Source organism: Rissa tridactyla, chromosome 9, assembly GCF_028500815.1.
Source record: "Rissa tridactyla isolate bRisTri1 chromosome 9, bRisTri1.patW.cur.20221130, whole genome shotgun sequence".
NCBI lineage: Eukaryota > Metazoa > Chordata > Aves > Charadriiformes > Laridae > Rissa > Rissa tridactyla.
In genome coordinates this window covers 33,713,799-33,740,890 of record NC_071474.1, presented here as the reverse complement: position 1 = coordinate 33,740,890, position 27,092 = coordinate 33,713,799, and the positions used below count along the sequence as shown (strand labels likewise).

At 36.5% G+C, this 27,092-nt stretch overlaps 1 protein-coding gene across 1 annotated transcript in view; it reads left to right on the top strand.

The window, feature by feature from the left end:
- The window catches only part of LOC128914972 (connector enhancer of kinase suppressor of ras 2-like), a 212,579-nt gene extending 186,220 nt beyond the window's left edge, over positions 1-26,359 (top strand). Inside the window, exons 20-25 of the mRNA XM_054214713.1 lie at positions 2,816-2,887; positions 14,510-14,580; positions 15,332-15,435; positions 16,898-17,405; positions 17,739-17,935; positions 18,319-26,359. Coding sequence (XP_054070688.1) covers positions 2,816-2,887; positions 14,510-14,580; positions 15,332-15,435; positions 16,898-17,405; positions 17,739-17,935; positions 18,319-18,534 — 1,168 coding nt within the window. The 3' untranslated portion in view covers positions 18,535-26,359. The remainder of the gene's footprint in view (positions 1-2,815; positions 2,888-14,509; positions 14,581-15,331; positions 15,436-16,897; positions 17,406-17,738; positions 17,936-18,318) is intronic.
- Positions 26,360-27,092: the final 733 nt, after the last annotated feature.

Below are 27,092 nucleotides of genomic sequence, written 5' to 3'. Positions count from 1 at the left end.
CATGTGATATTTTAACAGGATTAATCAAGAGGATTAGAATCTTTAGATCCACCACATAATCCTCTCCAATTCGAGTCAATACTTAAATCTCAGAACTGGAAGATGGTTGGGCAAATGGAACACTAGAAGGTGGAGATGTTGCATGGAATTTAGACCAACTGAAAACAGAGTGCTGATATCGCAGTAAAATACATCCGAGAAAATAGCATATCATGCTTAAATAGTATAAGAAAGCGAAAGTATTTGTTTAGAAATTACTTTCTATTTTGAGTATTAAAAATTAAGTTCTGTAAGGAGGTATAGTATTTGTTAATTACTGTGTAATTAACAACATGTAATGTACCACTAATATATATGTGTGTGCATAAAGACATATACAAAACCATTTCATATTTCCTATTGACAGAGAGATATCATCTGTTTTGGTATAGCAGTTGGAGTTGCTGGTAGACAGCTGGCAGAAGGGGAGTAAAATGTTCCACGTTAAGAAGTAGGAGACTAAGAATGATAAGAATATTTGACACTAAAATCGTACTACATTAATTGGGTAAAAGAAATAATACATTTGATCAGAGTATATTTAAAATGTATGTATTGATGTAATGATGAAAATCTCTTGCGTTAAAATCTTAAAATTCAGTAGGTATAATTAACAAGCGTATGCCATCTAGTGGGCATCAGAAAAGCTTCCTCCCTATTCGGGATTTGCCATGTACTCACTATTTTCATTTGCAAAATACAAGCAGCTAAGGAGATGAGGATCTGAAGTTGAAATTATCAATGTCCAGATGCCAAAACAATAATTAAATACCTCTTACGTCATCTTTTATGGAATTAAGGTGTTTTCTGAACACCCTCTGTGCAAAGGTAAACTTACCTTTAGCATAGCTCTAATCTCATGAAAAAGCAAACTGCACGCAAATACGACTCTGCTGTTAACTCATTCTTCTGTAGAACCTTTGATAGGAAAGCCTGTTTCTGTACACAGTTGTATGAATAACATATATAAGAAAACCAGTGTGACCAAGTGAAGTTCCTCAGCTTTCATTTTTGTCTCTGAAAACTGCAATAAGTCACAGTAATTAATATAATACTCATTTGCATTTAAGCTATTAATAGTAGAAATGTTGCATCACAGGTTTTTCATGATGCCATGTGTAATGATTCCTAATCTAATTCTTACATCTGGTGATTACCATATAAATTTCAGTATTTTAATGTAAATGTTACGAATGATAGCGTCGAGTTTTTTAACATTTGCCAACTAATCAAAATAATAGTCTTTGATACTCTGAGTTTGTGGTTTCCTTGATAGCAATACTTCTTTCAGTTATATTGACACAAAAAAAAGGTAAGAAATATGATTATTGTTCTTAGCAGTTTTCAAATAACTGCTCAACTGAGGGAGAGCTTAGGAATTATACCACATAAAAGCATTTTTATGTGAACTATAATCATCCATGCCGTAAGATTTTGAGCTTAATGATTATCTCATGCATGTAGTCTGAATAGACCAGAGTGCAATGTAGTGATGTCTGTATATAGGCAGCCTAAAGTAAGAATCAGACCTTGTCCATGAAATCAGTAATATAGAATTGAATTACACCGGCCAAGTGGCTGGTGAAGGAATTGACATGTGAGGAAGGAGAAGGAACATTAGCAATGCACAGAGCAATGTCAGTCTTACAGCTACCTTTTGTCATCCTACTCTTCAGTACCTCAGGTCAGTGTAGCCAAGAATATAGTATACTATACTACTAATATTGTACTAGTTACACAAGTGAAACAGTAAAGACTTTTAGAATCAAGTTAAACCTGTTGTGATAGGCTTTTGGAACTATTCCAGTGATTTCTAATTTAACTTGCTTTTTTCAAAGAACTTCATTCTATAAATTAAACTTTGCATAAATTTAAAATCGCCAAAGGGGGAGACCCCAAACAGCTAGGACTTCTTGAATGAAAAGCTATCTGTGAGAACAATCTGTGCAATAAAAAAAAATGCATAGATACATAAAATTGAGCACAAATTATAATGTAAAAATAAACATAAGGTTTAAATTTAAATATTGGCAACTCTGTTATTTGCTACATGGAAGATGAAGAAGCATTAATTATTAATGACTCCTGTTGATTGCAGGGAAGATACTGCTTCCCTTAGTAGCTTAAGATGAAAAGTACTTGGGATATGGCTGGCTTTAGAGTAACTTGACAAAGCAATTGCTGGAATTAGATGTGACTATTTAAAGAGTTAAGACTACCCAAGGAACAGCTTTATTATTGCCTACTTCCAAACAAAGAAAAACTGCCACTTATATTCCCTAGAACTTTCCATGTTGCTTCTGTTAAACTCAAATTGAATTAAGATTATAATTATTGATTAAAAATACTTTGTATCAAATTCAGGAAACATTCCTTTATTTGAGTTTATTCTGGAGATCTTACAGTCTTATGGATAAATAAAGAGAATTGTATTTTAAATGTTGTCTCCAGTTGAATGCAATTACTGGCTGGTTATCCATCTTTATATTCCTTCTCTTCCTCATTTATAAACGTCAAATAAAATTTGGATAAATTCGTGTATATCTGCAGAATCAAAGTCATTCAAGGGCTTTCAAAATTTTTACAAAGTACCACTTAGGCTTGCAATCAGATCAGTAGGAATCCATCTATAAGTTTATCCAGCAAGAGATTCAGGCTGAAGATTCAAAATGTCTATGAAACCTGTAACATGCTGAAGAATTGTAGAGCACGTCAGTTTTGTATATTTGTAGATAAGTTGTTTGAACGATAACATTCTTTGTGGTTATTTTTATAGTGCCTTCAAAGCATGCCACCCCAAAATAAAAAGCTTCTACTTTGCAACAGACTGCCTTGAAGAAATGAATAGGTAAGTTCTGTGTTCTTTATCATGGTACTCAAATAATTGAAAATAATATTTAATGTAACACAGAAATATACTCCTGGAGCATGATGTAATGCTGATTGATAGTGTTCTCAGTACAGCCCACTTAGTCCCCCCTTGATTTTAGCATGTACAGCATTACATTGTGTGGCTCAATTTGTTTGCTGGAATTTTCTGTCATGCCACATGGCACAATTCTGCAAAGGTGTGTTAGGGAAGTTAGTTGTGTTGGTCTCATCTGCATTCATTAGAATGTTTGGGTTTTAATGGGCATAAAATTTACCACACTTCTAATTTTTTGTTGATCAGGGCTGGGAAGATTAATGTGGAATACAAGTTTCTGGTATGTAAAAGCAATGCTGTTGTGGCTTAACTCCAGCCAGCAACTAGGACCATGCAGCCGCTCACTCACTCCGCCCAGGTGGGATGGGGGAGAGAATCAGAAGCAAAGCAAAACAAGGAATTCATTCACTGCTTCACATGGGCAGGCAGGTGTTCAGCCGTCTCCAGGAAAGCAGGGCTCCATCACATGTTAATGGTTACTTGGGAACACAAACGCCATCACTTCGAACATCCCCTCCTTCTTCTTCCCTCAGCTTTATATGCTGAGCATGATGTCATATGGGATGGAATATCCCTTTAGTCAGTTGGCATCAGCTGTCCTGGCTGTGTCTCCTGCCAACTTTTTGTGCACTCGCAGCCTGCTCACTGGCAGGGCAGCGTAAGGGAGCAGAAAAGGCCTTGAGTGCGTAGTAACAACCAAAAACATCACTGTTTTACCAACACTATTTTTATTCCAAATCCAAAACATAGTATTATACCAGCTGCTAGTAAGAAGGTCAACCCTGTCCCAGCTGAAACCATGACAAATGTACACGTACCAAAGCTCACACTTAAGAGCATAGCCGCATGATGGGATAAGATAGGTTTAAATTAGCTCTGCTGATAATCCACAGTAACATCACATGACCTAACGCCAGAGAAAAGCAATTTGAAGTCTTTTTTTTTTTTTAACAGAAATGGGATTGAACTAATGAGATGCATTTATTTTTCATGACAGACTTTAAAAAAAACCTCAAAAAACCCAACCAACCAACCAAACAAAACCCCAAACCAAACCCAAAAAACCTCAAAGAACACAACCCACAACAACAACAAAAAACCCAGTAATAATTAATTTTATTTATTGTATCACGGTCCTAACAAGGAACAGAGACTAGCAAAGTTCAGTTGTTGGCACTGCTGTGTGTTTTTAAATGTCCTTGGATGTGCTGGGAGTGCGTTCAAAACTTGACTGGACAAAGCCCTGAACAACCTGATCCAACATTAAAGCTGGCCCTGCTGCGGGTGGGGTGTGGGAGCAGACGACCTCCTGAGAGCTCTTCTAAATTACTCTGTGCTTCTATTTTGTGATTCAGTGATGAAGACAGAGGTTAGATAAAGGTGGAGAGGTATCTTTGATCCTCGGAGTCAAATGTTCTACCTCCTTCTGTTACTTCAGTAATTTGTTTATTCCCAGCTGAGGTAAAAAGCAAGGACACATGGGACAATGTTAACATACTTTGAAGTCTTAAATCCTTCCTGGCATAGACTGCTAAAACTTTGAGATTTAGCTAGTTCTTTCTGTTCGCAGACTTAGAAAGATGCAACTACCTCAGGATATGGCTGGACTTTTTTCTTTGGAATATTAATGTCTACAAATTATTTTTAAATTGAACATTTATATTCTGTGGTTTACATGGCCCTTCAAGAAATAGCGTATTGATGTATAAGACTGGCTGTATTGAAACATTTCAGGCCAGTTCGTCATCCACTGATGATGATGATGAGGTTCAGTTCTTAGGAGCATCTCACTGTAGCTAGCTGTCATTTTTAGGATCTAAATTTGCTGAAAAATATTTTTTCCGATATTAATGTTTCATTGTTCAGTAATGTAACATGGCTGAGCTTTGTTTGATCCAAAACTGACGTGAGGATCTTTTACTATTTTTAACTATGCATGGTTTCTCCCTTGATTTTAGCTACTTCGATAGCTATCATTTGTTGAAGTGCCATTCATCATATCTTTCTACTATACCATAAAATGTTCTCACTCAAGGAAAACCAGGAAGTCTTGACATACATTCAATAAACAGCTTTTACAATATTCATTGATTTTTTTCTACACTGGGGAGCCAACGAAGGTGCCTTTATGACAGTTTACAGCCTTCGTGGAGAGTAACAGTTGGAAAGGTGCTGGGATATATTTTCATATACTGCCGTGTTAGTTTGGAATTTACGAGAGCCTTTTCCTGACATTTTGGGTTTGCTTCCCATGAGAAAGGACGAAGGGTGAACTTCCTCTTGAAATAATTTTTTTTGCAGTATTTTTCCTTCAGAAATGCTGTTCCTGTAGAGTAATGGTGATTCGCTCCTCAGCCCAGATGATGGATTACTGTGCTACCTCTGTAAAATCCCTGGGCATCCCCTGCAGCCTTTATGTGCTTTCTGGAATTCCTTCTCCCAGATATCCTGTGTGGAACTGGAAATAAGTAAACAAGATTCATAGATGAAAAATTTACTTAAAATACTAATTTCACAAATCTCTGTCTTCCCAGAGAATTGCTAACCATGTAATCTGAGGAAACAGGGCAAATACTCAGCATGGTATCTCACACTCCCGCTGTCACCACAAAATTTAACTGGATTTTCTATGCTGGCAGAAGGGTACAGAAGGCTACGCTGAAAAGGAAAGGAGTTTTAATATGGAGAGGAACATAGCATTTCTTTATTCACTATGTGGGGAACCTATACCCTTTCTTCAACTGCATTTACCACCAGTTTTAATAGCCATTTTTCCAGTTTCTTACTTCAGATTCGCTGTTTAATAATTTTTTTCCACTCCAGAATATTTTACTCTGCATTTAATACTGCATTGCTGTTGAAAGAATTGTTTACCAATGGGTAGTAATTGATTTGTATGTAGCAGATAGAGTTACTCTGTTGTAGCTGAATTTTGCCTGCTGTGTTGCATGGTGCAGACTTCAGTTTGCAAAATTGATGCTCATGCTGTTTTGTCAGGTCTTACATGAGCATAGTTGCGTTCTTAGAAATGAATTAATAATGAAATTGATGAGCTTATCTTTCACTTGCCATGGTCATGGGGTACTCCAAGGTTATTAAAAGCCTTATTTCCCAGAAGTGCTTCATCTATTACCATACTGTGCATAACCTGTTTATGGCTTTAATACTACTAAGGAAAATAGCATTGGATTTAATATTCAGTTGTTTTACAATATCTACTTTATTTAAAACTTTCATGTGATTGAATTATACAGTGCAGGGCATTTACAATCTCCTCATGGACTCCAAACATTAAATTAAAAAAAGTTCCTATTTTAGGCTGAATAATTTGATCACATTTGATTTGAATAACTGGGTTAACTTTGCAATTTTAATAACTCCCATAAATCTTTTGCGTTCATTCAAAAATGTAACAAATATCTGCTACCCACTGAAACAGAATGATGATTGATTTTGTAGGGGTCACTTCCAATATTTTCCAAGTAAAGACCTGAAAGATTCTGACACAATATTTCTCTTAAAAAGAAACTGTTTGAAAACTGAAGTATTCTGAATTAAATATCTATTGATTATATGCAAATTTCAGGGTGCATATCTGTATTTTTACATATGGAATATAAGGAAGCAAGTTACTCAAGGTTTTCCTGAAACCATCCTATTTATTGCTGAAGTTCATTCAGCTGTCTTCTTTAAATTTGGGGCATGTTAGTCTCTTACAGTTTTAATTTTCTTTCAAACTTAACTTACAAACAAGCTAATGCCTAGAAAAAGATCGTGTCAGCTAAAAATTTCAGACATATGCCCCTCTTAAACAAGAGTTCCTGGAGAAGTGAGCAGGAGAGTAATCATGTCAGATCTGTCTGTACTAATTTAATAGTTCTTTAAGAAATAGAGCCAAGTTATTAAAGAGCTCTTACTCCCCAATCCCCTACCAGCCGAAAAGCAAGGAGATAATTCTGCAGAATATGAAAGGTACTTTTTCAAATAGAAATCCCTGAAATGGAGCTTCCCAATGGTGGTGTAAATAAACAAACAGCAGGTTTTCCCCTTCTTCCTTTATGTTCCTATACGCTTGTTTCAAATCCAGGAAAAATAGTCTGTGCCTGAGGCCACTTCAGTCCTCTAATTTATTGTTCTCACATAAAAACTCGTAAGTTGCAGCACAAGTAAAACAATTTTCTGATCAGAATTAGCTGCAGGCCCCAGAGACTGGATGAAACCATGATGTATATGGGAGTGAACAGTGCAATAGTAGAGCTACAGTGCTCCGTCTGGGGGAAATACTACACCAGAAATTTCTAGTACGAAGCTGTAAGTCTTCAAAATCTCCTTTTTTTGGCTAACCACCTAACTCCTCCTTTCTGCAATTTATGGACTACTTGCCATAGACTTGTGAACTACTGTTTCCCCCTTAATAAGTTTGAGAACCACTGGCTTATAGCATTACACTAGAGGAGTTCAAAGGAGTTTACAATACACAATTGCAATTATCCAGTACACAATCCAAATTAGCATCCAGGTGTGAATTTATCCCTAATGCACAGGAGTCTGGATTTGCATTGGCTTTCTGTACTAGTTTAAATTACAAAATTAACTTAATCAAATTCTGATGTAAATAATACCATTGTGAATTGGTATAGTTCTTCTGGGAGTCAAACAGTTCAACTGCATTTAATATAGCAGATTTTGTGATTACAGTACTGTACCTCTCAGTGATGAATATGCATGCATTGCAGTCACATATTGTGATGTTATACTGGAGATACTAAGTTAACACTGCAAAATCTGAAGGTTTTAGTAATAGAAATAAGTAATATACATAATTAAATAAATTGGGCATTTAATGGTATTGTTTGGCCTATTTTATCTGATTTATTTAAGAGTATGTGGAAGTAGAATTACATAATTTCACAATAAATCATCCCATCTCTTAAAAAAAAAAAAATCCCGTCTAAAACCCCAAAACCCCTGCCCATACCTTTTCAGACCATACTAAACTCAGTTCTCTTGCTCATAAAGAACGTTTCATTTCTCCAAAGCTTTCTTTTGGGCCAATCATTGGGTGAAAGCTAGGGTAAAAGCTTGAATAACTGAGTAAAATTACAGTGTGCATTAAATGTTAAGAAATCCTGGTTTGGTTTCACTTTTACAGCTTTTTATCCCTTACCTGTACTTTCATAAGAATGGTAGAAAGACTGTCTGGAGAATACAACGTGGTTGCACATGCTGAAGCATATCTAATGTCACAGTCAGTATAGGAGTGGTAGATGCACGCAGCAGCTAGTACTTGCCTGTAAGTGGATGTCCAGAAAGTTTGGTGAGTTATCCAGAGTAATATGGTAAATCCAACAAGACAAGGTTTTACAGTGGGGTGAAATCCAGTAGCCACATTTGACTAAAGAAGAAAGTATCTTATTGTCATCTTAAAAGATTCCAAGTATCACCTTGAAACTCCAAGCTTGACATAACAATTTTTGATTTGCCTAAGCGATGTTAGTGCTGCCACAATCATGTTTGTAACTGTCTTTGAAAATTGGCAGGAGAAGTTTGTGAGTGAGTGAGGTTTTGGGCTGTTTTGGTAGATTTCCTTAGGGTTTGTTATTGGTTTTATTTGAAATTATAGTCTCTCATAAAGTTATTGTGTGCATAGTCTCTGTGATACACAACTATATTTATACAGTAAGATGCTATTTCATATGTTACCAGAAGAGTAATTTATTTGCTACAGAAGTAGTGACCTTTTTTGTCTATCATCCGCTGGGGGGAAGCAACCAAAAAAAAAAAAAACCCAAACCAGACTTCTGACTACAAAGGCATAGCTATGCATTTGGTTGACAGGGTGAAGTTAAAAAAGAAAACTAAAAAAAATATTCCCATTACGTGCATGAAGTAGATGCACATGCAAAGGGGGCATAAATTGCTATGGTTCACTTGGCAACTCTTATGCTGTCTGGGGCTTTTTTCATATTTTTCCAGCCTGACAAATCTAAGAAGACAACGCATGAAACAAGATCAACAGAGTCATGTCAAATTATTGAATCAGAGAGTACATACAGTTTATCCCATGGATGATTTTACTTAACAAATTTCAGCAACTGTGACAAATAAAATAGTAGAAATACAGGCTGCTGAGAGCTGATATATTTGGAGAGATGAGCTCATTGAGAAGACTCTGCTCAGCATTATATCTCACTGTGAGACATTGCTTACATTTTTGGGCTGCTTTTGTATTGAGAAAAATAAATGCATCATTTTAGCCATACCTATTACAGGAACCCTTATTCTGTTAAATTAATATATTACCTGTACAATCTTAGAAAAAAGTGAAAATAATATACCTTGGGAACCAAAATGGGAAACATATTGATTTTGTAGGTGCCCAGTAAGAAAGAAGCCAGCATAAGAAGTACAAAATCAATTTTAAAATATAATTCTGTATTGCAAAGAATCTTACAATTAATTCTGGAATCCAATTATCTCACTGGTGTAAAAAAAATATAATACAAAGTTTTGAATCAGAAATTAAATATAAATTGTACTGAATAAATTCTATGTATGAAATAAATGCTTCAACAGAATCTATATTTTAATAGACTTAAAGATAACTTAAGTCAAATTTAACTTCCACTTCCATTCTGTTTTTTCCTTTTAAACAAATAATGTCAAGTGTAGATCCAATCTCAAAAGGAAAGAAAGATATATTCCTGCTCTGAAACACAATACAAATAATATATAATACAAACCTCAGATGACATATAAGTGCAACGATTAATCGATGAAAGGATGCAAGAAAGACATGAAGTATATAACTATTTATTTATTCTATCCTTTAACACCTCAGTATTTCATTGGTTTCGTTTTTAAGGGAACATTTAACAGAAAGAAATAGTGAAAGTGGATAGGCTCTTTCTTGAATTTATATCTTTTCAGGACATATCCATTATTTACTTTTTCACCTGAATTTAATACTTTCTTCTATATACCAGCCATCTTGTCTAGCAAAAATGTATTCAGAATTAAGGATATTAGCATATAAATTTATTTGAACCACAGAAACTCCCTACTTCCTGACCTGTTCTCCATGGATTTATGGAACAGTTTTAACTATAACTGTAAATAACTGTAACTATAAATAAGAGTCTTGCATCTATTTTTTAAAAAATAGCTACCCTTTTACCTTTGCTTTTATTCTCCCACACTAAACATAATAGTTCTCTCAAATTTATTATAACTGAGACTGTCCAAGTGGTTTTGGGTTTGTTACTTGTGCTATTTTACTCTGGACTGTAGAAAGGAATAGCCATGTGGGTGAAGTGTGATGCCACTAGGAAAACTACTGTTGCCTTCAATCCCAGAAGCTCACACTGACCTTGGACTGGCTCATCACCGTACTCGGCAGGACTAAATTGTAACAGTCAGTAAACAGAAACTTACTGCATTTGTACAATGAGTCATGGCAGATTATTGTTTTTAATATAGTGTGTTAGGACAGTAAAGCTATAGGAAATTGTTTCGCTGGTTGTTTGGTCCACTTAAACATTTTCTGGTGTTTTTATTAAATGATCACTAAGAGAATGTGGAGATCACTAAGACTCCTGACAATTCAGGGCATTTTAAGCATGAACTCACTCTTCAGTATCAAGTTTTGATTATTGTCACAGCTACTTAGTTCATCACTGCCCTCAGTGCCTTAGTAATCATCACTGTCCGGGCCTGGGGGTAGAATCAGACTCTCCGGAGAGGCCCTGGGCTGTAATCCCATGGTACTAACCAGAATTATCTCAGTAAATTTAACTTAACTTCCTACCATGCAGCTCTGTTTTATCCCAAAGCAATGACAACATTGCCTGTTTGTAATCAACAGAATTAATTAAAGCCGAGTCTGATTTATTTAGAATTTAAACCATTGAGACAAAGTACAAAACTTACTTACGTATTTAGATGACTTTCCCTGCACTTGGTTCACTAAGGTACAGGCAATAAAAAATAATCAATACACTTCTTGGTCCCTTGTAAGTTGTTACAGTGTACCTCGGTAAGATACATATTTTATCTTACGGAGATCTTGTACAATATTGAAGGCAAAATGTTGTAGCAAAGTATCCTTGGGATATTTAGCATGGCTCCATGTCGTCACAACGAATTGCTACCTAGAATGCAAGCCCTGTGGTTCATCGAGTGGCCTAGACTCAAACTTAGTGAAACATGCTGTTTAAGTTGTTTAATTATCAAAAGAAAAGAGTTGTTTAAATTATCAAAGAAAAAAGGTATATTTTTTTTTTGGAGGAGGAGTCTGACTTTCTGCCTCAGGGGGCCAAGATCTATAGAGATGTACATGCAGGATTGCTATATGTGTACCTGCCAGAATATCTCATGTCTTTTTGTGATCACATGACATTCAAAGAGCTATTAGGGGTACAACTATATAAACCAAATTAGACAAATGATCACCTGGGTTTTTTCACTTATAGCTGCTTGTCAGGTGTAGCACATAGTCTTGCATCGCTTGACTGTCAATTAAGCATGCGGTCATCTTTCCCTTAAAGAGTCCAATTCTGACACACACTGCCATTGCCTTCCTGAAACCTGACATTTGCCTACAAGGCATTCAATGCAGAGTTTAGAACCAAATGGCTGAGTTTCCAAGCTTTCCACAGAGAACTTTTTATAACCTTGACTGCCTGTTTTCTCAAAAATGGAAGTGGTTTGCTCATCAAGTAAATTCATCAAGTTTACACAGTGTTCCTTTTGAACTGAGTTTGCATTTCCTTGGGAAAAAAAAAAATTGTTAACTGTAAGAAAAGGATCTGTAATCTCAGCACTTCTATAACTCCTGATTAACCTCAAAAGCATTCACTCAAGTCTTTTAAAAACACAAAACCTAAAATTGAAATTCTTTTTCTTTTATCAGAAGAGATTTTACCGTTATAAGCCACTGAATGTCATCAGATAACCCTTTTTTTTGTCTTGACAAAGATCTAACTCTAAATTGTGGTAAATGAGGTAAGAAAGTACTTGTAACTATAGCTGGGGTCTTCTTGCCCTTTGGAAGAGGAAAAATCTGAGCAGTTTTAGAGAAGGAAGATTACCTTCTGCTAATTCCAGATTTGGACATTGAGGCCGTATGAGTAAAGCTGATACTCTGTGTATGCTACGAATATCCATGTTCCCTTGAAGGTTAATATTAACACTTTGACTGTTACCTATATACGCTTCTAAGATTTGAAACCGTCAAATTAACAATGAGCAACAAGATAAATTTGGCAAGAGATTTAAGACAATGAAAATTTCCATGCACTGACCACCAAGATGGCTGAGTCTGGTTTAACTTTGAAAATGGGAACGAGTCCTAATTTATCATTGGTGCTTAAGCAGAACCTTAGTTGAAGTCGCTAGAGGCATTCTGCTTAATTGTCAAAGGCATGTGGTAAAGTATGACTAAAACTATTTTGCTCCAATGCAAATGAGTTTAGGAATTCAGGAACAACTGTTGAAAGAACGGTGAATACAAATGCTTAATAATGAGTAAGGGTATGATGTCATTTCAATTACTGCAATAAATATGCCTTTCAAGAGAAGCAAGTGTCAAGCGATCAGTACAATGAAATTATGCTGGTGAGCACTCCAGAAAAGCTCTTCTGTAATCCTGTTAATCCATTTGAAATTTACTTCCTTCATGATAAAGATGAGTTATTGACATGCTGACGCAATGTCTCTGTAAGCAGTCCTAACCCTGCAGTTGATATTTGTGAAAACTAATCATTATTTCCATTTTTATTTCCAATTTGTTCACTTCTGTTTTAATACTGAAAGGCAAAGCAATATTATTGTACAATTATTTATATTTTCATAGTTTTGCAAGTAAATTAAACCATATAACAATTCCCCATGAGTAAGAAGTAAATGTTGTTGTCCCCTTTGGATGCTTATGAAAGTCATAAGATATGCAGAACGATTTGCTGAAGGCCATACAATGAGTCAGTGTTATATCCAATATTACAGAAGAACGTCATTGCTCTGGGCAACTGCAGAGGGTTGCTTAGACCAGGAGATCAATACATGCTGAACTGTGGGCTATTTTTAGCACAGAGTTCACTCTTCCTTGATTTTCTGCCTCCTTGCTGTGTATACCATCTTCAGCATACTATGCTATTAGCTCAATAACACATTCACATATGTCCTTAGAACCTTTTTTTCTGTTCTAGTACAAGCGGGAGAGAATCACACTGAATAGTTTTCTTGCTTTAATCTGCAAAAAACTTGTCCTTATGATATAGTATGTATTGCTTACTAATGTCTGTCTTGAAGTCTTTGAAAGATGTTTTTGTCATGATACAATTCATCAACCAAGAACATAATTATTAAAAAAAATTATGTTGCAACATTAAAAAAGAAAAAAGAGCTGCTTCTAGAAAACACTTACATGCAGTATAGTAGGAAATTAATGACATAGTAAATAATTTAGTCACTGAGTAAGGGAATGCTTAAGAATGGATCCCAGTCATTACAGATGTCTATTAATAGGGCTTTTTTCTTCAGTTCTGTTTCCTGGTTGATGAAAATAAGTTGATTCTTGATTTTCCATTTGCTGAACATTAAGAAGTGACTTTTCTCTCTACGTGTTAATTTCCTTTTTTCCTGTCTTTCAATTGTATAGTGCACAAACAATCTTATATAAAGAAAACTCTAAAGGTATTTTCCCCAAAATAAACTATAATATTTTTCTAGTGAAACAAAGAATCTTATTTTTGATTAAACTAACTAATTTGAGGGCAAAGAAAGAAACTGGAACATCCAATGTGAAATGGAAATATTGAAGTACTTTCAACTTACCAAGTCTTGTTTTAGAAACCTAAGATTCTGTATTAAAAAAATCAAAGGAAAATAATGTTTATATTGCAGCTCAACAAACCCAAACATTTCTATCACCAGTATCATGAATCTAGCAGACTACCAAACTCTCTTCATGCAAGTTCTTGAAATTAATAGAAGTAGCAATCGGAATAAATGCAATATGCTGCTCCTTCACACAATGTCTCTGGAAACCATTCCCCACAAATAGTTTGCAGATGCAACTTAGAGAGATGCACTGTCTACTACGGTGGAGACAGAGACGGACATTCTGTGTTCTACACAGACTATACTGAAAATTTTATTTAGTCATTGCTAAAGTTGGCATATTAATATGTAAACTTCACATTTCCTTGATGACACAGGGAAGACTGATGTCATGATTCTTCAGTTTTCTACACAGCAGAATAAAATGCAATGAATCTGATACCCACTAGGCAAACATGCTCTGGCGGATGTGAATAGAAGTCCAGAAGTACATCTGCACTAGACATGAACTGGAACATCCCCTGCTTAAAATTGTTAACCACTGGACATGTCTGAATCATGATTTTAACAGCCTGAACAGTGCTCAGTATTTGGACTAAGCATTATCTCTGACGTTTCCAAATATTAAGAATGTGTATGCCCCCACATTTACACTAGATGTTCCTTTTAAGTATCTCTCTTCCTCATTTTTCATTGTTCTATTAGGTGGATGAATCGTTTGGGGCTCGCAGCAATTGGTTACACCCCTGATGACAAGGATATTCATCCAGATGAAGGTAATGCTTCAGAGATTATAATTAGAAGAGAGCAGAGAGTACACATCTGCTCATTATTTGAACAAAGTTGGAGATGTCATAAGTGACATCTTTATTAACATATGTGCCAAATATCATTTTTCATAAGAATCCATATCCTTGAAGAACTCTATTTAAATAATTTGTGCCACCATCAAAGAAAATAAAATCTTGAGTAATGTTTTTAAGATATATTTAAAACAAGTTATAAAGACAATGCAAGGTTCAGGGGGAGGTATGATCTCCCAGATCAGAGTCATCAGGTGTGCTCATCACCCTACAGCAAGCAAAGACATCACAAACACACGTCAAATGTGCTTTAGAACTGTTTCTGCATCTCCTGAGCTCCGATGCCGCCCTTGCCTTTTTCACCATCACCTGTGGTAGAACCTGTTGTACTAACATAATTAAATTGTTGAGGCTCAGCTCTACTTCGGCATCTAGAATTACGTCGCACTTTGAAAGCGTGTGACCAGAAGCTGTTTTTTATGTACAATGGGAGTTAGATGCCTAACTTTCTTCCTGTAACACTGTCCTGAGACATTGGAAGTTTTTTTCCACATATCTGTGCATCTTAGATCCCAGACATTTTCACAAGTCTGTTCCTTAGTGACTGCCAAGCCACTCAGGTGACTGTGAAATATTTACCTTTGCATGCTAATGATATTTTTAAAATGTGAGACCCTCTTTCTTGTGGAAAAGCACATAAGTGAAACCTGGAATGTTTTGTTAGCAGATTACTGGAGCGAAAGCGACCAGGATGACATCGATGGCTCTTTAACCCTAAAGCAGGAAGGCTCTTCAACACTGTGTGACACCTATCATCGAACACCCTCAGTGAGTTATAAATATTGCATTTGACAATAGGTCACCAAAAAATACCTGTGTGCCTTGATTTGCATTTTCCTTGTTTTGGAATATTTAATTACCATAAAGGCAGAACAAAGATGGATCTCATTGTAAGAATGAAATTACTGCTGTTCCTCGTGAGCTAAGGCCTGAATGATTCCATAACAAGTCAATTACAAAGGAAGGAGAGGTAAATCCTTACACAGATATGTCACCAGACTGTAAATAATGACATTTTTTGTAGAATTTGGGAGATTACACCTAATAATACAAACAAAATATTCAAATGTTGACTTTACTTCAGAATATGAAAAGAATGTGGTGACTGGGATACTCTGTATCAGCTGTGACTGTTTTTCAAATATAAATATTGGATACTGCTGGAGACTAAGATCAGATCACATTCATGCAGTAATCGTGTTTTAGCCCAAACATTATTTTTTTTAAGAACACATCTTAAGAGGCAAGGGGTTTTGGGGTTTTACAAAATGAATCATTGTGTACAATACCATAGTAGTGACAGTATTTTGTTAGTGTTATAAAATTAGTTGTAGTTGATAAAAGTAGTTGATAAAAATGCTTCTAATATATTGTGTAGAGACAGATTTTGATAACTGAGGAAAAAAACCCTTGTATATGAAGAGGCTCTAGTAGCAAATGAGAACATTTCTATTATACAGAACATAGACAGGCTGTGATAATAATTCTATGTTTCTAAGCACAGATAGGACTGTTCTCTATTTTTCTTTCAGATTTTTCTTCAGCGTGAATGACACGATCCTCACACAGCCAGAACCAAAGAAAGAGTGACTGAGACAACAGCATCACATGGGTGAAGTTCAGACTGATTTTCACCCATGCGATGCTGTTTTATCAACTGGGATACAGGTTAAGCCCCTCCCTTTCTGTTTTTCCACTTTTTTGCCTTTCTCTTTGTTTTTGACCTAAAATTATACACAGACCCAGCAGAATTAATTAAAATAATTTGAGAAGTTCTGCAGTCCTCCAAAATTCAAAAAGCTTCCTGGGTTCTGAAGTCTTTTTTTTTACTGTTTGGATGGATACTTATCCCCTAAAAAAAAAGAAAGGAAATCCAATTACGGTTTCTTTTGGGGACTTTCCTGTCTTCACAGCACACTGCTGGACTGAGCGTAAACCAGACAGGTCTTCAGGAAACCTGTACCAGGATTATACTGTTCTTTCCAGCAGGAGTTGATCATGGGCAGAGAATGTGCAAAACAAGAATAGGGAGTGGTAAAAACATAGCACTTGCATAAAAGATCTCACTGCTAGTTATGTTCTGTTTACCGAGGTTCATATTATGACATATCAAAACACACACATCAGTCCATTTTATTAGTATACATCATATAATGCTCTATGCTATAGTCATTTTCTTGGGTCTGTTCAAAACACTGTCTTATAGTTAGATGCTTTTGTATCTTTTCAGGTGAATTCTTCAAGTCCATTCCCTGAAGCCAAACACAGTCGACACTTTTCAAGTGAATCAACATATTCTCATTCTTCTGCTGAGGATTCTCGACAAGATGTAGCAGGAAGCACACACTCATCAGGATGCAGACCTCCCTACCGAGAAAGACGCTCATGGCAGGATCTGATAGAGACTCCGCTAACCAGTTCAGGGCTCCATTTTCTTCAGACTGTTCCTCCTGATGCAGAGTACATGAGTGGCCAGCCTGGAATGTCACCGGACAAACGAAGACAAGCAACGCTACCAGTACAAAGGCGTCATAATTATGAGCAGGATGGGCCTTTCCCTTTGGTGGAATGTCAAAGGGGACATAGCTCTCATAGCAGGCCACAGAAGCAACGTAGTCAAAGTCTTCCCCGAAACAGAGATGTCAGGGCCAAGGGGCGCGTACAGTCCATAGAAGGAACAGATGACAGGCTAGAAGAGAAAGTTCCTATTAGAAGGCATAATAGTTTCTGTGCAGAAGGTAAGCTTTTGGAGATGTTCTGGTTCTCTTTACTGACATTGAAAGCCGAAGAAATATTGCCATTATTCTCAGCAAGGTTTTTGTGATTGAACTGTTATGCGTTGGCAGATTCATCAGTCACTACACGGGAGTTTGCACTTAAAATGCTTGGATGTAGTGCTAGGAATATAGCTTTGGGACTGATCAAAATGTTCTTGTTTTACCAAAACAAAAATTGGAAGGCGTGTTATAGGGTTACATTATACATAAATTTGCAGTAGTGCTTGCTGATTTTAGAGACTTCATCTGAATGGTTAAATTTGTTGTTAGGCTTCTTTATCTACTTTCTTTCAGAAAACATAAAAGATGGAGAAAATACTGATGGTCTGCAAGAGCTATACAAATCTCTGGAACAAGCTAGTTTGTCAGCCTTTGGAGAGCAGCGTCCTTCCACCAAGCAGGAGTTCCGCAGGTCTTTTGTAAAGCGATGTAATGATCCAGTTATCAATGAAAAGCTTCACCACATCAGAGTTCTTAAGAGCACTTTAAAAGTAAGGCTTTATCATTAATTGTGTGTATAAGCAATATAAACTAGTAAAAGTATAATCTCTTAATGTTTTCCATGGATCAGGCTTTCTTTGAGCTTTAGAATTAAGTTCCAAAGAACTAAAAATACTTGAAAGCAAACATGTTCCAGCTTAAGGAAAAAAAAAATAAAAATTATTATTTGGTATTCTGTATAGGCATGTTGTAGAAAGTGCCAAGTCAAACAGTTTAAGCTGTAATAGTTCCTGAACATAGGTAAAAGACCAAGTGTCCATAGTAGTTTCCCTAGCACTTTGCATTAAAATGAAAGAAGAAATAAAGTGCCAAAATACAAAATGTGGCATAAATTTCACTTTGACATGTACTGTGTCTTTCTGGAATTTGATAGGCGAAGGAAGGGGACCTCACAGTTATCAACAGCCTTCTGGATGATCCCAACTTAACATCAAAGAAGTTTAAAGATTGGAAACTAAAGAACTATGAGTTTTTCCTGGACATTTGTGAGTACAGTGCTGCTGTGAAATCTCAAAATGGAGCCTCTGAACTTGCAACCTCAGCACCAATGCTGACGCATACACACTCATTCATTGAAACTCACGTGTGACAGGACTCATATCCTGAATAATTGCTGGGTGCCATGAAAAATCGAGTAAGGCAAACACTGTAATATTTATTGCTATTGTACTCAGCAGTACTGTAAATAAGTTGGATAAGAGGATAGTGCCACAGGATGCCTACTACATTGCATGATAAGACAATAATATTCTTTATGAATTTTTCTTTGTTTGCTATTATCAACTGACATCCGTATCAAGCTCTGCATTAGAAAGAAGCAGTGCAGAAGTGTAACTGAAAAGAAATACCAGTATATTTAAAGTACTGTACTAAAACTAAGCTTACATTATGAGCTCCTACAATCATTTTATATATTTAGATAGGTATAAAGACATATCTATGTATATAAAATGTAACACGGTAGTTGACATTTACTTTTAAAATGCCCTAAAGCTCACATTTTTTTCTTGAGAAAAATATAAAATGAAAACATAAATACATTGGCCACTCTTAGAGATGAACGTTTATTTTTGCAACATTTCCAGGTAGTGACCATCTTTGCAAATAGAAGGACAGAGTTATCAAAATGTAAACTCAATCCCTATAGTGTGCCTTAAAATGTACACTGTACATCTAGCAAATAGATCCCAATCTGGCCCTATGGGCATACTGTACATGCCATTTAGATACTGTGTTTGTAACATACTGTGCCTGCCTTTGAAGTGAATGAACATAAGCAAGTAGGCATGGCACAGGGGTTAAGATATGAGTAGAACAATGTTGGTTGTTCACTAATGCTGCAACTTAAACTGATTTTAATATAATTTGAAGTATTTCATGGTGAAAGAAAAACATCTGCGCTGAATATGGTACATACTGCAGGTTTTCATATTTTCTTCACTGTGAATTTAAGTGACACATGACTGTGAGTCACAAAATTCAAAAAAGCTCTGATGCTTCAAGGATGAGAATTAAGTTGAAAAAAGTCCTGAACTAATCAATTAAATTCTATAACAGACTGACATCAAGAGCTGAGTAAATTATTCAAAATTATATAATGTCTGGCAATAATTTTTAACTGTTAGTAGTACATTAGCAAGTGGGTGAAGTTATTCAATACATCATTTGAAAACCAATCTGTATTGATTGGTTTGGGAAGACACACAAGTCACATAGTGTATTTCACTTCCTTGCCTGGATGAGAATGATTTCTAAGAATCAGATTTTGGAGAAAATACTTGTATTCTTGGAAAAAAAAAAAGATTGCTCTGAATGGTAGTGAATATAAATTTCAAACACCCATTCACAATTTTCTTTGTCTCTGCTTGCTAGAATATTTCTAGAAAGTAGAACAAAGGGGATGTGAATACAGTTGAGGTCATTTCACTTAAACACAGATATTCACTGATAATTTTTTCACAAGGTAAACCTTGTCATCTCTCATACATCAAGAACTGTAGAATTCATACAGTTCAATACAACATAAGAAAAAACGTTATCTCAATGAGGTCCTAGTGTCAGGAAGAGATTCAATGATTCCCAAAGCCAGAACTGGGAGAAGGCATGCTGTTTGTTTAGCTCAGTCTGCCACCCCTGCAGCCTCCCGGCTGCCAAAACCTTGCCATGGAAACCCAATATAGCAGCGGAAGAAACACAATTCAGGTTTGGTTTTTTACACGCCTTTGCACTGGCATTTCTTTGAACCACAGTAGATGCAGTGATTAAACAAAGAGTCTATACCAATATAAGATGTTATTAGTAGAGAAGTATTACTGAGAGCTGGTTTGAGTTCTTTGCATCACACATTTGGATAGACAATTGCATCACAGCAATTGAGTGACAGCATCATTGCAACAATTGCATAACAACATTTGGATAGACATACAACATGAAAGTATGTTTGGCCTGCTTCAACAAAGTAATCAACTCTGTAATTAAGAATCACTGAAGACAGTGGATCCTTAAATGCAGGCACTGGTGCTTAATCATGTTTCCATTGAAGTAAAGAGCAAAACTCCAGTGACTTCAGAGGACCAGGATCACGTTGCGAGTGTTTTGCTTGAATATTAAGCATGCACTTCACCCTCTGTCTAAGCACCTGAGGGAATAAAAAAGAAACGGGAAATAGAGAACAACAATTTGCCACCACAGGTTTCACCAATATTGGAGTTCCAGTATTCATGCAAAACGTAGAAATGGATTGAAATGTATTTACTATGGGAACATTGTGGTTACTGGACAACTGAGTAGTGGAAGCATTAACAGAGAGAATTTGCCTAGCCTTTTTTCATATCATATCTCTAAAAGTTCTATAGTTCACTATTTTTTAATACTATCCTTCATATTATGTAGGAGAAATATTATGCAGTGGAGCAAGCAACAGGGTAAATTATAGACACCATTTAGAAACGAGTCCAAGCTGTATGTGCAAGCAGGGATAGATGGTCACAGAATTGGTTAAATATTCATATGAATATATATTCATAAAGAAATTTAAACACACCTTTTGTTTCAAACCCAAAAGATGGTTTGTGTTTTCATAATAAAAAGATCTATATCATTTTAAAATAGCTTTCAAAAAGGATTTCAAGTGGCATTGTATTATAATTCAAGACAGAAATGACAATTGTCCACTGAGCACCTTTTTTCCACCTTTTCTGAAATTCTCAGAGTCATGCATGTCTGTTCTGCTTTTGGAGAGCAGTTCTCATCAAACATGATTTGCACTGAATAGTCAAGATAAATTATCCAAGAGATTGATATGGTGAACTGAGATACACAGGAGAGATTTCCTATAATGGGGTTATGATTAACTGGGAGAAAAGTTTGAAAGATGTATCTAGCATTACTTATGCCTTAGAGTAAGCAAAATCTAATTGTTACATTAAGCAATACAAAGACTTTATTCTTTCACAAACATCAGCTGGCATTTGGAAGTCATTTCACAAGAATTTTGTCATACTTTTTGCATGCATACTCAACTCCATGCTACAGCCCTTCCCTCTCCACCACTAGCTGCTTCTTTCTGGATGTAGGTACTAATCTAGCTATACTATAGAAAGGAATGTACGAAGTCACCATAGCACAATTATTTGGAATTTCACGATCTTTCAAATAACTGGAAGGCAAAGTGCAGTACTGATATTATATTTAAAATTCCATGCACCAAATCCTGTTTACGTATTAAAATACATAAAATTCTACTGGACCAAAAGGTACTTAAACACACACTACAATGCAGCTGAAATTATTATGGTAGTTTTGATCCCATATTTTTAATAAGAACAAGAAAAAATTCTTCGTCGTTGAGTTCATCAAGGAAAAGAAACAGCACCAGTATAATGCGTTACTTAACTAATTAGATTTCCCGCCTGGATGTTTAGATAAAACTTGGTTCTTAACATACACAATTACACCAAGAGATCGTTTGAATGTGTTTTATTTTTCCAGATCTCATTAAAGTTAGTGTCTTCATTCAGAATTCCTGCAGGTAAAATGTCCCTCAGCCAGCAGACTTTCTCTGTGACTCCACAAGCTTAGTCTGTTTGTTACAGAAAACTGAGACCTTTTTCTTAGTTTCATTAAGTGAAAACTGTCCTGAGCTTATTCTAATTAATACGAACAAAAATCAGAGGAGGACGTTCTCACCAGTCTGTATGTCCACATTCTTTAATACAAATAAGGCAGAAATCCTGGGCCCACACTGTGACAACGCGGGTAGGATTGCATTTGCCCTCACAGTGATCAGCCTGCGTAGGATTGTACAGGACGTCTCTACCCCCTACAACACAGGCAGCTGCTTCACCTCATCGGCAAAACCCACCCTGCTCTTTCATCAGCTTCTGGTACAGTTCTGCTTTCTCAAGCACATCGTGAGCACTTTGTGAACTGCTTTAGCACCATAAGGAAAGACTGATCAGTTGCTACTAAAACATGTTGGTGGATGAGATTTTCCATCTTTTCCAAGCAGGGAATTCTGAATATAAGTCAGTTAATATTCAGATCTAAACTGCTGTCTTTTAATATAGAAATGTGGTGCACCACTTGCTTTTTCCAAGGAAAAAGAACTGAGTGTTGCAGAGAATTGCTAGATGTGTATGGCCACTTAACTTTATTCTTACTGTTTTCAGCAGTTATAGCCTTCCAGGCCAAAATACTCGCTCTCTGATCCAAGGTTTTGCGAAGGACAGTGAAGGTACCTTTGAAGGGGTTACTTTACAGAGGCATTGGGAAGTGCTCAGCCTGTTCAAGAGTTGTAGAATTCTACCTTAGAGTATTTCACTTTGAATGTTAATAGACTTCAGGAAGAGAAATGAAGAATCTGGTAGAAATTGTTTAACTTAACACAAATCTGAGGAGAACAAAGAAAATTCTTGTATCTCTTGTTTTTGTCTCAAGTAATACAAATCAGACCTAGGCCCATCACATACCTTATTCCCCATAGTCTTTCAGCATGTAGTCTTACTTGTCTTCCAAATTAATAAAAGCACCCTTTTCCACAAAAAACTAGTGGTACTTATGACCAAGGTGATAAATCTGGGGGCTGTTAACATCCTGGGAAACCTTGGCTGTTGGCCCCTTGAGGTGGGACAGCTCGGCCAGGCAGAGCTATCTTGTGATATTTCACCAGCGGTTTGGACAAACTCTTCATGCAGCTGGGGCCAAAGAGCTTCGAAGGTGGGTTATTTAAAACAACTCTTGGCTAAGGCAAGATGCAGCACAACTGATCAACAAAAGTTAAGCTCCACCTGCAATGCCTGCCAGCTGCCCCCAAAACTGTAATACAAAGGATGCCTACCATACAGTTTTATTTCCAGTTCAAACACTAAATGCGTTTTCATAAGCAAATCTTGTATCTCTACAGAGATTCTGACTACTCTCTCTGGACCCAATCCTGGAGAGATTCCTTAAGAAAGAGAGCACAGGTCTCTTCATATTACTGGGCCTCATCCTGAAAATACCATTTATAGTACACCCAACGTTAAGTAGTGTAACGTTAGAGAAACAAGTGGTAACGAGAAACAGGTGGTAACTTGGTCTCATAAAGGATTTTTAATTTCTCCTTAGTTTTCCCGATAGGGAAATGGTGCATTTCCAGGGAAGGCAGAAGGGCACAGGTTATAGCAATGCCTTTTCGCTTGGAGTATAGGTTTGTAGATTTTCCACATACCGCATGCCTTAGACCACTGGGCTTAAAATCTCATCAGAGACAATACGCCATCTTCCCTGGTGCCAAATGATGTTTATGTTTGTTTACCGCTAGTACGAAAAAATGGGTAATAACAGGAAATACTGAAGAAGCAATATTAGCTAATTAATTTATATTCAATAATAAAAAGTTCTTTTTCTTCTAGAATGCTTCCCTCATCAAAGCTAAGGTTCAGAGTAGCTTTTTTGGGCAAGCTACTGTGGGAATGGATTTCCCGTCTCCTCTTACCCAGATGAACTTGCACTGTGCAGCTGAGGCTCTCAATGGGTATTCACTGGGTATGCACCTGGAAATCAATCCTGAGCCATATCAGTTGATGAATAGAAAATGCATTTTTATGTAAACAGAAACTGGTAAATTGTATTTTCTTAGTTTATTTTTAAAATTATTTTCTTTACTGCCATTCCATACAAGCGTAGTGTTGTAATTCTGCTCAGTTCCATTCACCAGTGTGTAGGCAAGCAACTCTTCACTCTTGATGTAACTAATAAGATGAAGAAGCATTTTTTTAAAGCTTAGTTTCTATGTTTTACGGGTATAGCACACTTACACATTTAGAAGGAGGACTATAAATAATATTGTTTAAGCTCTTATAAATTTTTGAGATAGCTGATATACTACTGGGATCTACTCTTAATAAGTATTAAAAAAATTCAGACGTATACTGCCTGTCATTATGTTCAGGAAAAGAACCATACTCATTCTTAATGCAGGCCAGACAGATATATATTTATTTTTATCAAGCACATACAAGTGTTAAAAGTGACAATTGAGGACTTTGCTTTATGCATCAATACCACGGTATGAGCAGTATTTGAAAGAAAAATATTGTAAAAATGATAAAATATGTCGACAAACTGTTGTTTGACCGGCTAGGCCCTCTAGCTTCTGTCCTCACATTTCTAGAATATTGTTCATTCTCAGGCACTGGCGAGGGTATCAATACAGATCTTTTTACTAACTGTAAATGCATCTGTCTGAATGCTGCAGATAAATAAGGATGCCACATTATACGTGTTAACTCTATTGCATTCTTATCACTAGCAACCATGAAACAAATATGTCTTAACAAATGGTGTTCACTGGCCAAAATACCAGTAAGACCCTGTTACCAGTTAAGACTTCTGTTTTACTGAGAAACAAGGATTTCAGCCTAAAAATCTGAAAAGAAAACAGGTTAGGATATAAGAGAAATGCACTAGTATTAATAAACTTTTTACATTTGACACATACTGTATTACAGAGAAAAATATCCTTGTAAGACCATTAATTGCTGGGCCATAGGTGACTTCTGTCTAGTTTACTAAAGTAGCTAATAAAACTTGTATAGAGAGCCTTTTTTAGATAATGCTTACATGTATGAAAATGTATGACACCCTTGTACTATGGCTTGCACTTTACTTGCATTAAACTGTGAAGTAGGCTGTAGTAATGTCTTTGTATATTCAGGGGTTGAAATACCAAAGCACTAGAGTATCGTACTGCTGGTGTTCAACCTGTACTGTTAATTAAATCTGAACATGCTGACAACGTGTATTTTGAAAACCCTGCTAACTTAAAATCTTTAGCAAATAATGCTATGGGGTCTCCATGGTCTTTGTTTCTTTGTAAATATAAACATTCTTACTGTTTCTGTAGCAATAGGAGGTTATAAACCAAACTTTCACTAGGACTGTTTTCAATAACAAAAAAATCTATAGCGCCTTGTATAAAAATCATGGAGACTCCATGACCTGTGGGCATTTTTTGTTTACAAGCAGTATGTATATACGTATTAGAGGCAGAACTGTTATTTATCACAAAGTTATGTTGTGGATTATTATTTCTAAAATAAATATGTTTTCTGTCATTATAAAAATAAGTGTTTTAGAGCCATCTTGAAAAGTCTGAAGTGTGAAAGCTTCAAATACTAGTAATCTTCCTTGTTTCAGCCTTGTTTTTCTAATCAGCTGTGAGATGGACTGAGAAGTAAGGGTAAACCACCAGTCTACGCCAGGGAAAATGTCTGAGTTGTATCCCAATTTATGAGCATTCTGCAACTTTTCTATAGAAATCACCATCTTGCTTAAGCGCTTTTACAAGCAGATGCTCTACGGATACCGTAGTAAAGTCCCTCAGCTCATTGATGCTACAGAGAGAGAAAACTAACTGCTCTGGACTGATACAGGTAAAACTAGGTTTCAACCCCTGGATAATACAGTATTTCTTCAGTTTCACACCAGTATTTTTAATTTTATACTTGTCTATGTTGAGAGATGATCCGATAGTTTATATAGGCAATGAACATTAGGTTTCTTTTTTCCCTCTTTTCAGATGAGTTCTGTGTGAATTACTGTAACAGGCTGCGTTTTTTCTATCACAGATTATCTTGTTAACTTTTTGTGTGTCTACAATGAAAATTTATGAATGGAAAACTTCACTGTGTGTTGCTCACTGGGCATATACCTCATGGTACATTGCACAGACGTGTAAGTTGTAAGTTGCACTGCAACATTAAAAAAGGAACATATTGCTCTTTTTTCAAAGATATTAACTTATTTAAGAGATATAGTCTGTACATTATTAAAAAGAACATTTATTCTTCCTAAATTCAAACAAAGCTTTTGTTTTGGGAAAAAAAAAAAGTTGTAAACTTGAGTTGTAAATTTGGACTTCAATAAACGAATTATCTGCACTTAAATTTTGTGCTCTCTTGTGCATGTGTAATACCTGTAATTAAGAGCAATCACAGCCAAGCATCAGTTCTTGTATTTGAACTGGGCAGAGAGTTTATAGCCTTTTATAGATTTATAGATAGTTTATAGCCATCACTGTAGATGATCTTTCCCGTGGACAGGCCCACGCCATTTGAACAGCTCAGGCTGTAGCTGCTTTAACAGGAACACCGCTCAGAAAATCGTTGTGGCTGTTTCCTTGGTCAAAGCAAATGCGGTTTATTTGTCGTTTTCTCTCTGTTTCATGTTTTAAAATGGCGACATTTGGGATTTGCACCTTCCTGTCTGAAACAGAATTAGTAATCTTGTACTCTGGAGTAGATGTTGGGGGAGAACGTTTCCTAGCGGGCAAGAAGAAAGAAACCCAAGTGTCACAGAGGCGCCCGCTGACGGCAGGGCTGAGCCCGCACTGACCGGGGCCCCGCAACACTCTGCTTTTAAGCGACAGGTGGAGGATGAAATAACGGCAGCCGAGCTCGGCGTCTCACAATGCTGCCCCAGCACACCCGCTATCGCGGCTGTTTATTTAGCGACTTTCATCCCATCCAGCCCTCAGGTGCGTGCCCCGCTCCTGTCAGGCTGCCCCGCCGCAGAGGGATCACCAGAGCCCGGCGCCCTCGGGAACTCCCGCTCCTTCCCCGCAGCGGCGCCGGGCGGCCCAGGGCAGGCGCGACCCCTTACCGG